Genomic DNA, 15,449 nt, shown 5'->3' on the forward strand with positions numbered 1-15,449 from the left:
AGAAAAGGCATGCATGGGCTGTGAGTGCGGGAGGAAACCAAGTAGAATTTCATCCACTGGGAAAGGTGACATCAGTTTTAAATGGGGGCAGTTTGAGAATAAAGTACATTTTTGGAGGCAACCAAATATCAGGTGGATATTTTTTCATGTATTCGTTGTCAATTCCATGCTTATTACCTGCCTATTTATGAAATACTGTTGGGTAGTGGTGGTGGGGATGAATGTTTGGAAGGCCGTGATCTCAAATGCAAATTTTTAATAGAGATTTAATTAAAAACAAAATTGAAACATGCAGATTTAGAGTAAATAAATTCAGTCATCAGATTTTAATGCTAGTTGTGAACTAAATAACATTCTACAGCTGATAACATGCCATATGCTATTAACATTGGTAATAATTTATGGGTGCTGAATAAAAAATATATCTGATTGGTACCACCTCCATCATTAATAGAGTACAATGCCCTGCATATGTATTGATTTAACAAAAAAGGCCATGTAGTAAAAGATTCCTGGGATTTTGGAAATTGTTTTAACTTTGTTTCCTAATAACTTTCTCCTGAGGTTAAAAGGGATACAAAGCATTACTTTCCTGTTAGGGAAATGAAGCAAAAAGTAAGTTAGTCCCAAGTCACAAATTTTTAGGCAGAGTGCCATGCTGGCTATATGCTGTGGTACCCAGGGCCAGGGTTTTTAACCTGAAGTCATTGAAACCTTAGAGGCTCATTACATGAATGGGTAAACACCAGGAATATTGTGTGCAAATCGAAGTTTCTGTGCACCCAAGTGCTCTTTTGTTTTATAATCAAGGAATCTTACAGGTTCTAGCAAATGAAATGGATCTTTTACTAATAATTTCTACTGTTGCTTAAAAACTCATTCCAGTTTTAATAATAAATGAGTCTATGATGAGTTACCAACTTACTCATGGCTTTGCTTTTATCTAATGAAAATTAACATTAAAATGCATTTTGAGACGGTCATCATTACTAATTAGTGTTCATTCTCCAGCTCAATCATGCTAATTTTCTAAACAGTAGTGCAAGGTTATCTGTTACTGGTTATTAGACCCCTAAATTCCAGTAGCCCTTACATGTTGCATAATATAAATTTTCACTTGATAATTGCATAATGATTTATGTTCTCTAAGTTGCTTTTCAAAATTTGTAAAAAGGAATTTTGTCTTTGCATTTCTTTCCTTTTTTTCTTTTACTTTAAGTTCTGGGGTACATGGGCAGAACGTGCAGGTTTGTTACATAAGTATACATGTGCCATGGTGATTTGCTGCACCTATCAATCCGTCATGTAGGTTTTAAGTCCTGCATACATTAGGTATTTGTCCTAATGCATCCCTTCCCTTTCCCCCAGGTGTGTGATGTGAGACCCCAGTGTGTGATATTCACCTCCCTGTGTCCATATGTCCATGTGTTCTCATTGTTCAACTCCCACTTATGAGTGAGAACATGTGGTATTTGATTTTCTGTTCCTGTGTTAGTTTGCTGAGTATTAGGACTTCCAGCTTCATCCATGTCCCTGCAAAGGACATGAACTCGTACTTTGTTATGGCTGTATAGTATTCCATGGTTTATGTGTCATATTTTCTTTATCCAGTCTATCACTGATGGCCATTTGGGTTGGTTCTGAGTCTTTGCTATTGAAAATAGTGCTGTAATCGTATGCATTTATAATTTTAAAACAAATGTATTTGTACCAGCAACAAAATTATAATTAACAATAAAGGAAACAGGTATTAGTACAGGGAGTTGTCTTACTAAGTAGTATACTCATGAAGTTAAAGATTCTAGTTGGGGAGGGATTGCATTGGGGAGTTATACATGATATAAATGATGAATTGATGGGTGCTGACGAGTTGATGGGTGCAGCACACCAACATGGCACAAGTATACATATGTAACAAACCTGCACGTTATGCACATGTACCCTAGAACTTAAAATATAATAAAAAAAAAGATTCTAGTTGATAAAAATGTTATTAAGAGAACATTGATTCGTTTTGTTATTAAAAAATATAAGTCCAATAAAATGTGTATTATTCATATATAATATTACAAATGTATATTGATAAATATTGTAATAATAATAGTAATAATAAACATAAATATATAATATAAATATGTAAACTGTCTGATATATAAATGTAGAAAAATAATAGTAAAAATAAAATATTGGCTAAGATTTTTTGGGAGTACATCACTAAGAGTTAAGTCAGGAAAATGGAAACCACTCTATGTATCTGTGTTAAATAGGGCTTATTAAAAATGGGTTTATGATAGAGAGTTAGAAGGTTGGGCCACAGAGGACATGGAAATGCTGCTGAAGTTGGAGGGGGTATCACCAAAGGTCAGAGGAGCTGACCCTGAATATACCAGCCTGCAGCTGGGAAGCATGTGGTTCTCAAATGCTTGCCTGGAAGTTGCTGCAATTCTTCAGTGTCGTTGTGGAGCTCTCATCGCTATCTCAGTCAGCAGTGGAGGTTTCCACAAGCTTGCTAGGAAGCTGTTGTGAATCTGTCATCTGTTGTCACATCTGCCTGCAATCAACTCCGAAGATTAATTTTTTTGTGCTTCGCTCTGCTTTCTGAATCTCCTACACATTTCTTTCACTGGGAAACTCTAACCCAGATCATACGGAGATTCTGAGAATTCATTCCCAGCCTTAGAAAGAAGTGTTAGTCCATCACAGAAGGCTACATATAGCTCAAGCACTTAATGAGTGCTTTGCAGTCATTATCTTATTTAATCTCCATGGCAACTGTATGATGTAGCTACTATTGTTTTTCACATCTAATAGATGGACTATGAATGTTAAAGTGGGAGATGAGGGATTCAAATAGTGGCTATTAGGCTGGGCATGGTGGCTCATGCCTATAATTACAGCACTTTGGTAGGCCAAGGCCGGTGGATAACTTGAGGTCAGAAGTTTGAGACCAGCCTGGCCAACATGGAAAAACCCTATCTCTACCAAAAAATACAAAAATTAGTCATGTGTGATGGTGAACACCTGTAGTCCCAGGTACTCGGGAGACTGAGGTGGAAGAATAGCTTGAACCTAGGAAGCAGAAGTTGCAGTGAGCTGAGACTGCGCCACTGCACTCTGTCCATAGCCTGGGTGACAGAGTGAGACTCCCTCTCAAAGAAAAGAAAAGAAAAATAGTGGCTATCAGATTTCAAAGCCTGAGTGTGTAATCACTAGTTTCCTGTATCTTCAACTGCATATTGTTTATATTAATTTTATTGACATAAGTATGAACTAAAACTCCTGTTGGTGACAACTGCTAATTTATTTTGTTTGCAACTTGTTTGTCCCAGTTTAACTAGCCTGGGATTGCACACAGTATGATATTAAAATCGATACCTACATTTTATCAATCCCTGAGGACTTAGTCTAAAACGTCCACAAACATTTTGTTCCAGGGTAGGAGTGCTCTTACCACTTCATTGTTCTATTAATTTATATACACCCACAGCCTGAGAAATTCCTATTCTCCCAGGGAATTTCATGTCACAACTCTTGAACTGATGGTAAGAACTGAAGGCGAGGCTCTTCTGTCTCCCTGGAAGTGCCGTTTCCTACTGGCGTTCAGCTTATGTATCTGAAACTTGCTTGATGCTCTAGAATACTATTTTTCCTATGGTGAATGATTCCTGTAAAACTTTCTGCAATCGATTTCTACTCCAAATTAACATACTAGCTGTGCAATTTAATTCTCACCTTTTCAAATCTATCGGTCCCTCAGGTCTATCTCTGTGGCTCTAAATTCTAGTGGTGGAAAGAAATCAATCTTTTTATTGCCATGATTGGCAAATCTAAGGATTTAAATTTTTTTGTCTGGGAAAGGGGTTTCTGTCAAGTTCAAGTCCTCAGAATCATTCAAGTCCAGAAGATACATGGGTTAAGTGAGAAGCAGGGTAATTACTCTTGTAAATACAGTCATTTAAAACTAGACTCTTGTCCAACCAAGATACCCAGCATAATATAAGGGAATTTGTGGGAGGGAGCAAGGGTTGAAAAATTACCTATCAGGTAATGGATACACTGGAAGCCCAATCTCCACCAGAACACAATATACCCATGTACCAAGCATGCACACGGCCAGGCGTGGTGGCTCATGCCTGTAATCCCAGCACTTTGGGAGGCCGAGGCAGGCAGATCACAAGGTCAAGAGATCGAGACCATCCTGGCCAACACTGTGAAACTGCGTCTCTACTAAAAATACAAAAATTAGCTGGGTGTGGTGGTACACACCTGTAATCCCAGCTACTTGGGAGGCTGAGGCAGGAGGATTGCTTGAACCTGGGAGGCGGAGGTTGCAGTGAGCCAAGATTGCTCTGCTACACTCCAGCCTGGTGACAGAGCAAGACTCCACCTCAAAAAAAAAAAAAAAAAAAAACAGTGTCTGGCGGCTGGGTGCGGTGGTTCATGCCTATAATCCTAGCACTCTGGGAGGCTGGGGCGGGCGGATTGCCTGAGCTTAGGAGTACAAAACCAGCCTGGGCAACACCATGATGTTTGCCCTATGTTGCCCTATGTTGCAACATAGTTGCAAACATCAACTATGATCATTTTGCTCATGACTGAACTTGTCCTATGTCTTTAATCTCATATATTAATTAATACAATACAAATATATCCAAAATAGTTAATAGACTGATACTATTTTTAAAACTTAATAGTAATTACTTGGTTTACTATGACTGTATAATCCAGCTTCTAAAGAAAAATGTAGGAATGCTTCAGTTTATTAAAAAAAGAAATCTAGAAACTTTCCATCCACTTTGAAAGGTAAATTCAAAAACAAAACAAAAACCAAGAGATTTTTAGAGGTGTCAGGATAGAAATGGCTGTGGCTTGTAAGTTCCATTACCTGACTTAATTTTGCTTTATCTGAGTGTCCAGACATTCTGTGACAATTGCAATCCAGGTGTACCTTCTATTTATTTATTTTTTTTCTATTTTCTGAAACTCTTTATAATGTAAAATTAGTTCAAATAAAACATAATACATAATAGAGGTAAAATCCAAAATGTTTTAGATTGCATTCCACAGATGTATAATTAGAATTTAATTGAACTCTGCATTACTTTACAGTTACCTTCACAACAGTAGCAGAATGGCCTTTTGTATTTATAACTATAATAATTGAAATATTAAATAGCAGAAATGAATAATACTGGTGACAACTGATTGTTTGCTTACTTGTTTTTCAGAATATAAAAAGTATTACACTTGTCTAATAAATATCTTGCATCATAATGTATTTATGGCAAAAATCCTTTGCTCTTTTTGCTTCTAACTCTGTGTTCAATCTACACATTTTTTAAATATGCAGAAATATTTAATCCAGGACTCTGTGATCAACTTGGGATCTTGTTATCTGCAAAATCCATTTAACCTCTGCCCAGAGAAAGCCTGTTTTCCTAGACTTAAAAATGTAAATAAATATCCCTTAGATAACCTGAACAGAAGTTTCTTATATAGCATGTCTGAGCACTATATTATGCTGGGCTATGAAAGGTTTAATTGTTATTTATTGGTACAATGAGGGACTCTAGTTACTAATATCTACCTGTAGTCAATAAAGCAAGCATTGATTGGTTGATTGATTCATTGAGTCATTCATTCAATAGGTATTGATTCAGCACCGGCTATGAGCTAGGCAGAGTTCTAGGCCCTACAGAGAAAACTGGTATCAAACTAAGCAAGTCCTTTTCCAAGTGCTACAGTAGGGGTAGGGGAGGAGAGAGATAACAAACAGGTGAGCAAATATTAAACAAAGTGATTCTGGAGAGTGCTAAATGCTGTGGAGAAGATAAAATGATAAAGTAATAAAGACTTCTGAAGATTGGTTAGGTTAACCTCTCATAGAGGTATCATTGAAGAATGAAGGATGACAAACCATCCATCTGACCATGAGAGAACATCATTCAAGGCCAAGGAAACAGACCACCACCAACAAAAAAAAGATGCACTGGGGAATTTCCAGTAACACTTTTGTTAGCACTCTTAATATCTGATTTTTTGAGCACTAGAACCACTGCCTCACACAGATTCTGAGCTTAAAACAGCAATGAACAGACTGGAATTCTAGGCTAAAACCAACAAGATGAAATGTGACTGATATGAATATAAATGGTGCACATAAGTTCACAAACCCAATTACACAGCACAAAATGATATCTATGTGGCTTGACAGCTGTTCATATTTGAACAATCTAGGGATTCTAATGGACTGCAAATTGGAGATTGCTCTTTGGTGTTCCTAACTGTAAAAAAAAAAAAAAAAAAAAAAAAAAAAAAATGTAGATCTTACCCTTGGGCAGATTTCAGCCCAATTTAAAGTATCATTAGAGCTGTCCAAAATGGAGCAGTCTGCTTTGCAGGTAGATAACTCACCATTGCTCAACTCAAAAAAGAGCAGAAGGAAGGAAGAAGGAAGGAAATGCATCAGAAATTTTTACAAAAAGAAAATTCTGTATTTCTTGGGGACTACTTTAAGACACTTTTTGGTTTCTATAAGTCTGTGGCTTATTACTTGTTTCTTTAATTCCAAGAAAATTTTCTTCACTTTTGTTATTTTTATACCATTAAGAAGAAAAAAATGACATTGATATAAGGTAGACGGTGAAGTTTAGAAAAAGTTTAGTTTATAATGATATCTCTCAAAATAGCAAACTGAAGTTTAAAATTCTTAAGCTGTAATTTTAAAGGAATTTAGATTAAACTTTTAGTATGTTGTTGGCTATGTATAATACAAAATAAAAAATAAATATATATTGGCTTTGCCCCATATTAGCTCTGTAACATGGACAATTTACTTCTCTGCTATTGTTTCCTCAGAATGAGGGCAGTAACTGTCTGAAAAGATTGTTATAAGCATGAAGTTAGTTGCTGTATATAAAGCAGTTAGACCAGTGCCTGACAATATTAAATGCTAAGTAAGTGTTTGCTATTATTGTTGCTGTTATTATTAATTATAATTGTACACTCTATTCTGCCTTCAGGAATTAATGACCAAGTTAATAACTGAGACACCTGACCAGCCAATCCCATTTCTCATTGACCATCTTCAGTCTAAACAAGGGAACCGTGGGCAACTTCAAAGAACTTTGTCTGGATCTGCAGCTCTATGGGCAGAAAGCGAAACATCAGGTAAATGAAGAATATATATGCAGTTAATTTGGGATTCATTTAATGTCAAAATTTCAAACCCCTTTGATTCTAATAAGATAAATCTAGATAGATAGTTACCGAAGGTTTCATGTGTTCATCACTGACCTTACCTAGGTGCTAAAATTTGTCATAAATTATTAAATTTGAATATATTGTAATGTATTATGTATCAAAATACAAGAATCAGTATATTCCATTTTAATACAGATAAGATTCAAATTTGTATCAAAAGATTTTGTCTTGTATAAATTCAAACTAGTTATCCTAAACTTATTTTTAATGAATAATTTGAATTAAATGCTTATCTATATAGAAAGATAATAGTAGAGTTCTACAGGATTACTTTTCTTGTTGCCCAAACTGATTATTGTTCTTTATTTCTCCATGCCCCAATTTTATCCTGTGTAGTAAACCCTGGGAAGATTCACTGACTCTACATCAGGGAACTAGCCTCATCTCCCCAGTAAACACTGGTGCAAGAAGTAGGTAGACTTGACCTCAGTCTTTGCTCATAAAATGTGTTTACACATTGGTCTGTTAGTTTGACATTTACTTTCAAATCCAAATCCCCTCATGCCCATTGCTTCGGTAACCAACTTCTTGTCTGATTCCCGTAGAAATCCAACTGTACTCCAAATGACTTTCCTTGGATGGCATTATCTCTTCTCTCTGCCTCTTCATGCTTTATGGGATCCCATGAAAGGATTTTGGTCTTCTTTGGCTGTATCTCATACGAATGCCTTCTTGATACCAGGTCTCAAAACCACACTAAAGTGGGTAGAGAGTAGGTTATTCTCTGAAGAATGTAGACATCTATGATATCATTTATCCATACAAAAGTTATTTGCATCGTTTGTAATATAGACAAATTACTTCTCTGCTATTGTTTAGCAGGAAGTTAGAATATGAACTTTTGGCATAAAAAAGAAGAAACTCTTACTTTTTCTTGGCCTTAACTTTCTTGGGTTTAGATTCTAAGTAGAATGGGTAGGTAGGTAGGCAGGGGCTTTGGTTTATAGGTACCAAGATGGTACCCAGAAACGCAGATCAGATGAGTATCTATGAATTTGCTGTAGCTCATGTGAGTCCATATTTTATAAATGGGTATCTGAAGAGATAGGAGTATATTGAACTCTGCAGTTTTTTTTTTTTTTTTTTTTTTTTTTTGAGACAGAGTCTCACTCTGTCCCCCAGGCTGGAGTGCAGTGGCACGATCTCGGCTCACTGCAAGCTCCGCACCCCCGAGTTCACGCCATTCTCCTGCCTCAGCCTCCCGAGTAGCTGGGACTACAGGTGCCTGCTTCCACGGCCGGCTAATTTTTTGTATTTTTAGTAGAGAAGGGGTTTCACTGTGTTAGCCAGGATGGTCTTGGTCTCCTGACCTCGTGATCTGCCGGCCTCGGCCTCCCAAAGTGCTGGGATTACAGGTGTGAGCCACGGCGCTCGGCCAACTCTGCATTTTTAATCGCACACATTAAGTACCTCAGTGTTTATGTGTCAGAAGTCTGTGCATGTTTAGCTGAGTCCTCTGCTTGGACTCACAGGGCTGCAAATCAAGGTGTTGGCTGGTTACATTCTCATCTGGAGGCTGGACTAGGAAAGAATCTGCTTCCAAGCTCATTTGGGCTGTTGGCAGAACTAATTTTCTGCAGCTATATGGCTGAGGTCCCTATTTTCTGACTGACTTTCAGCCAGGAGCTACTCTCGTCTCCTAGGTGCAACCCAGAGTCCCTGCCACATGTCTCTCCCATCGTGTCAGCTTACTAATTCTTCCTCCTTTTCTTCTTTTTCCTCTTCTTATTCTCCTCCTCCTCCTTCTTCTTCATCTTCCTTCTTCCTTCTTTCTTCTTCTTTAAAATGGAGTCAGGGTCTTGCTCTATTGCCCGGGCTTTAGGGTAGTGGCATGATCATAGTTTACTATGACCTTGAACTCCTGGGCTCAAGTGATCCTCCTGCTTCAGCCTCCCAAAGCACTGGGATCACAGCTGTGAATCACCACTCGCAGCCGGCAACCCACTTCTTTAAAGTCAACAAGGGCATTTCTCTCATTCCAATCTACTAAGATGGATCTTACATACTAGAATGTAATCATAACATTGACACCCCATCACCTTTGCCAAATTCTACTGTTTCAAAGCAAGTTAAAAGTACTGTCTGCATTTGAGGGGTGGGGATAATGTGGGAGGAAATACCATGGGAAAGAGATCATGGTTAAGAATTACCATGTTATTCTATCAGTTCTCTTAGTACCTGTTGATGAATTTTAATTTCTTGTGGCTCACTTGAGTATATAATTTTATCAGGCTATTGGATGTGAGTCTAAAGCTTTGGGGATGGGTCAAAGCAGGAGTCCCAGATGTGACCTTTAATATCATACAGATAACAGTAAGAGTGAAAGAATAAAGGAAGATGTGGGTCAAATTTATAGATAGAGTATGGGATGGACTGGGAGAAGACAAGTGTGAGATGATTTCAGGTGCCCTAAATTTTGTCTGTTTATTATGTGGTGAGGGCATTTGCCAAGACAAGTGGTTGGGGGGTCAGCTAGGGAAGACTAAAGTAATGGCACCAATTATGGAAAGTCACCAAGAGAAAGGAAAAAAGAGTTGGCAAAGGAAAATTTTTTAAAAAGATTGTCATGCAGTTCTGGGGCCTAACTGAAGTCGAGGACATGAATTAATTATTATTAATGAATCATGGAAACCATGAGTAAGATTGTTATTTTTCTCTAGCAGTGCCCAGAAATTTCTGGGAAGGAAGAGAGAAAACAGTTTGGGAGACTTTGAGAATTGTGGTTGTGTTACTACAGCAAGGGTGGGAGAACAGTTTTGCAAAAGGAGTTGAGGGTATTTGTGAGCAAACTGCAGGTGATCAAGCTGTCTGAGAAGTAGAGAGCAAGTGGAGGGGGAGGTTCAGACAGAGAAAGCCAATCAAAACTTTCAGATCAATATGGTGAAAATATGAGCAACGCAGAAGGATACAAGCTGTGCTGAGAGATTGTGATATTTGAGATCAAGATGTTTGATGTGGATTGATTCCAGATAATGAGAAAATCCTGTGGGCAGCTTTAGTTTGCGGGTAGCAGAAATATCAGGGAAGCGGGGCTCTTCAGAGTTGAGCAGGGCAAGGAAATATGAGGCTTAATGCATGATTTGTCTAAGGATAAACAGGTCAGTATAGTTTCTTTCAAGTTGTTGAAAGGACAAGAGACAGGAAAAGACTATGCCACTGTCTGAAATAAGGCTGTGAGATTGATCAGAGGCGAAAAGGTGGTGATAATGTGTGATAATGAAGAGAAATGAGTAGTATAGCTAAGTGACATTTCCCTTAAGAGAACAGACACTTTTACTTTACTCTTGAGGCTTCTATCATAGAAGCCTCACTGAACCAGGAGACCCAGCCCTGCTTCCACAGCCTGTGGTTGGTGGAATATGGGATATGGGGCAAGAGCATCTATCATCCCAGGAAGCTGCAGAGGAGGGAACACTATCGTGGGAAGAATGGGGGCTGTGCTAAGACATGAAAGGGGACATTTGAGGATAGAAGAGTGTTTATGTGGAAGGTATGGCCCAGAGGAAGAGGAAAAATTTTAGAGAGAAAGTATGGCAGGAAGGAAGAGAGAAGCATAGATGAATTGTTGGATATGAATGAACCTGAAGAGGTTATAACTGAATGATGGTAAATAATGCGTTTAAACCCTGACTGTAATTTTGAATTATTGATTTTGGTGAATCGTTTTGTTTGTTTTGGTGTTTTGTTTTGTTTTGTTTTGGAGACAGAGACTTGCTCTGTCACCAGGCTGGAGTGCAGTGACGTAATCTTGGCTCACTGCAACCTCTGCCTCCTGGGTTCAAGCGATTCTCCTGCCTCAACCTCCCGAGTAGCTGGGACTACAGGCATGCACCACCATGCCCAGCTAACTTTTTTTTTTAGTAGAGATGGGGTTTCACCATGTTGGCCAGGATGGTCTCGATCTCTTGACCTCGTAATCTGCCCACCTCTGCCTCCCAAAGTGCTGGCATTACAGGTGTGAGTCATCACGCCCAGCCTGGTGCATCTTTTAATTAGCTAGAAAACGTCTCAATATTCAAAGTACATGGGTATCATACTTTTCAGAAATATCTGAAGATATTCTCTTGTTGCCTTTAAATATATCTAGCAACTTGGGACACAACATTTTCTCCTTAAAAGTCTACCATTTAATATTGTGGAGGAGAATCTTGAAAACAGCCTTATTTTTATTCCTTTGTAGGAATAAAAGACAAATGATTTTTCTTGAATACTTACAAATTTTTTTACTTCTGATATTCAAAAGTTTTACTGGAATGTCAACTATGATTTTTCAGGAAAATCTGTTATGTGTAAGTTGAGTCTTATTTACTGTTCTCTGTTTTTCTCATTTCATTTGGCATTGTATTTGCTTTTCTTTGTTGACTCTCCTCTAGAGAAGTGTATCAAGCAAAGTGTTTTCTGTGTGTCACTGATTCAATTTTCTACACTGTCGGTTTTCTCTTTCTGGCTTTGAACGCAAATTTAAATGTTGGTATTGCATTTTAGTTTCCTGTTGCTACTTCTTTATCTCATCTTCCTTTTATTATTTCTGTACACAGTTACATTTGTATTCATAGGTTGGTTAGCCTATCTCCTCTCTAATTTCTTTTTGCTTCATTGAGTCCACTTTATTTTTGCTGAGAAGACCAGTCACAGTCACATTCCAACATTTAATGGCTTTCCATTATAAATATTTTTTAAAACTATGATTACCTCTGCATTGTGAGTACTGTATTCTTGTTTTTTTATTAAATGATTCTTAAAATAATATTTTCTGTTTTTATTCAAACTTCAGTGAGGAATGTTCTATCCAGTTCTAGATTTATCAACAAATAGTGTAGGTGGACTCCTCTTTGTTCTCTCTCCATGTATCTTGGAACTATTTGGATTCTTTTCAAAACTTTAGAGAGGTGAAATCATGGTTGCTATTAAAATTTTCAATATTAGTTGAATCCTTTAAGCTTCTGCAAAATCAATGCATGATTTACTATCTCTTATCTCTTTCCAATGAACTAGATAAACATATCATTGCTAAATTATTTGAATTAATACGGATTTTTTCTTGCTATAAGTAGAGAATAAAGAAAGCCACAACATTCATTTCATTCCACTCTGGCTCCTTTTAATATTCCTTTATTTCATAAGATGCTATATTTTATGACCAAGGTTTTTTTCTCCCATTACCTATGTTGCATTAGAAGAATTTATAGTCCAAGAATGGATGTAGAAAGACAAATTCTGAAAGACTGTGAAACAACATAAGGAGATGACTCCAAGTTTGGGGTAGATACCTAGAAATCTTCCATTCTCTTTCTGACTGGCCTATATCCTCTCTTAACCTTATCTATGGAAATACTTCCTGGGTTCTAGCAGATCATGGACAAATATTTATGTTCCTAATGCTTTAGAATTTTCACGCCTTTTTGGTATTTAATGGGATTTTGGAGGTGGACAGATTGGGTAATAGCTAATTAAGTACAACCTTAACATGAAAGTTTGAGGAATCCATTAATGTGTAATGGTGTATGTTAGTTATTTATAAGTGAGTGGCCAGAGAAAGACTCATGAGTCATCCATGAAGCTAGGGTGGTTTTTAAGTTTGTAAATTAAGACAAGAAGGCATAAAGAAACACTAAAGAATGCCACATAGATTAGAGGAATGGGAGATGAGGAATGAGGAAGGAATAAATGAGATGAAGAAAGAGTTATCAGGTGATATGGGGATGAAGAAAAAGATGGTTCTGTGTAAAAACATGAAATTCTTGTAAAAGAAGTCAAGACGGATGAACTCTTGAAAGACCCTTTAATTGTGGAATGGCCAGACAGTGACTACCTTCTAAGGGGAATTTCAAAGTAACAGTGTTGGTTGATTTAAATTTATCTTTCTTGCAATAGAAGATAAATTGATTTAGGTGAATATCAATGATTTTATGTGTTATAATAGATAAGGTGGCATCAAGTGAGTGAAATTTATTGAAATGTTTGTTTTTATTTGCAACAGAATACAATGCTTTATTCCATGACATTCATAGAATGTTATTTTAAGTGATGGGGACCCATGCCTGAAAAACATTTCAAATTAATTTCTTGGGTTTTTGTTTTTTGTTTTGTGTGTGTGTGTGTGTGTTTTTCTTTGACAGAGTCTCTATCACTCAGGCTGGAGTGCAGTGGCACAATCTCAGCTCACTGCAACTTCTGCCTCCTGGGTTCAAATAATTCTCCTGTCTCAGCCTCCTGAGTAGCTGTGATTACAGGCGCCCACCACCACGCCCAGCTAATTTTTGTATTTTTAGTGGAGATGACGGGGTTTCACTATACTGGTCAGGTTGGTCTCAAACTCCTGACCTCAGGTGATCCACCTACCTCGGTCTCCCAAAGTGCTGGAATTACAGGCGTGAGCCTCCACACCCTGCCAATTTCATAATTTTATATGATATAATCTTAATCATATGCATATATAAAACTGACTCATAGCAGATTTAAAAGTCGAATTTACAGATGAAATTAAACAAGAAGTACTTTTGCGTGTGTACATTATTTTTGATCTGAAGTGACCTGTATGTTTTGTCAAGTGTATTTAATGACTCGTGGACTTGGTTTTTGTTCAATCTTGAAATCACTTTGTTGTGATTTGATATATATTTTGTTTTAACAGAATCCAAAGGAACAAGAAGGGATTTCAGAAGCTATGATAAACCTTGGCAATTAAATGCAAAGAAGCCTAAAAAATCAAAAAGTGACCTTGCTGTGTCTAATATTTCTCCACCATCATCAGACTCCAAATCATGTAAGGAAGTTTCTTATTCAAATGCTATTCAAAGCATGTAAGTTTATGTTGTTAAGAAAATGAAGAAAAGGTGGTCATTGAAGCCCAACTTTTCATCTGATATTTCTGGCCTTTAATCTTAGTGAATTTCCCTTTTATTCCACATTTACATTGATCTTTATTCATATGTATCTATTTGCTTGCTTATATTCTCAAACATGTGTAATTCACTTAGACCTTTTTTGAATATAATATTCCTTGAAGAATATAAACTGCATGGAGCAGGTCTCTTGCCTCTCATAGTCAATTGCAGCATTACATCATACTGAAAGCAGTACCTACCTATATTTAATGAAGTACATAAAAGCAAATTAAATCTCTTAGAGTAGAAGCAGAGAAGATTTCTATTCAAAACATTTAGTAAAATTTAAAAAAATATATTTCATCTGGGATTTTCCTGAAGTCCTACTGATTAATTTGTGATGGAAGTCCCTATATTTATTCTCTTCCCTAGTACTTTAATGTCTTTGTTTTTATGTTACAACAAAGGAATGACTGAGGCTGGGTATTTTATAAAGCAAAGAGGTTTATTTGGCTTATGGTTCTGCAGGCTGTACAAGAAACATGACACTAGCATCTGCTTCTTGTGAGAGTCGTAAGAAGTTTCCAGTCATGGCAGAAGGTGAAGGGACACACGCATTATATGGCGAGAGGAAGGAGAAAGAGAGAGGGGAGGGAGGTGCCAGGCTCTTTTTAACAATCAGATCTTGTAAGAACTAATAGAGTGAGAAATCACTCCTTACCGTGAGGACGGCACCAAGCCATTTATGAGGGATTGACTCCCATACCCCAAACACCTTCCACCAGGCCCCACCTCCAATATTGGTAATCAGATTTACCATGTGATTTGGAGAGGACAAATATCCAAGCTATACCACCTAAATATCTCTTCTCTCTCAATGTCCCACTGCTTTGGTAGCTACTGGGATTCTCCAGTGCTCTGCTATCCCCACATATGTATAAACATGTCAAAAAATCTTAGGAACCTCTAGCAAATCACAGCTATTCTTAGAAGAAAAGAGAGCTTGCAAGCTGTTCTTCTTATACATCAATTCCTTGTGCTTGTTACAGGGTGAGATGTTTGGTTTTAGTTTCAACAGAGAAAGGAGTAGGCAGAAAATATTTATCTTTGTTTGAAAATGTTTGAAAACCACTATGTGCTAACTGGAATCTGCATCTGGGTCATTTGTGAAAGCAACTAGATTTAACTTTGTGAGCAGCTTCATTTACATAGTAGTACTCATAAAAAATATTGCATTAACCACATCAAGTTCTTGTGAGAATTATATGAAGTGTGAACAACTTAAAATGTTCTTTAGAAATTGTGATTGTAACCAAATTGTCCTGCTTCATCAGTTTGGTATATAGAATTAGGTTCCAA

At 37.2% G+C, this 15,449-nt stretch overlaps 1 protein-coding gene across 4 annotated transcripts in view; it reads left to right on the forward strand.

Moving 5' to 3' along the window:
* Nucleotides 1-15,449, forward strand: part of C7H8orf34 (chromosome 7 C8orf34 homolog) — a 481,075-nt gene that overhangs the window by 99,243 nt on the left and 366,383 nt on the right. For all 4 annotated transcript variants that reach the window (XM_023222402.1, XM_023222401.1, XM_023222400.2 and 1 more), the window contains exons 2-3: nucleotides 7,023-7,170; nucleotides 13,898-14,029. In XM_023222402.1, coding sequence (XP_023078170.1) covers nucleotides 7,023-7,170; nucleotides 13,898-14,029 — 280 coding nt within the window. The remainder of the gene's footprint in view (nucleotides 1-7,022; nucleotides 7,171-13,897; nucleotides 14,030-15,449) is intronic.

Source organism: Piliocolobus tephrosceles, chromosome 7 (assembly GCF_002776525.5).
Source record: "Piliocolobus tephrosceles isolate RC106 chromosome 7, ASM277652v3, whole genome shotgun sequence".
Classification (NCBI taxonomy): Eukaryota; Metazoa; Chordata; class Mammalia; order Primates; family Cercopithecidae; genus Piliocolobus; species Piliocolobus tephrosceles.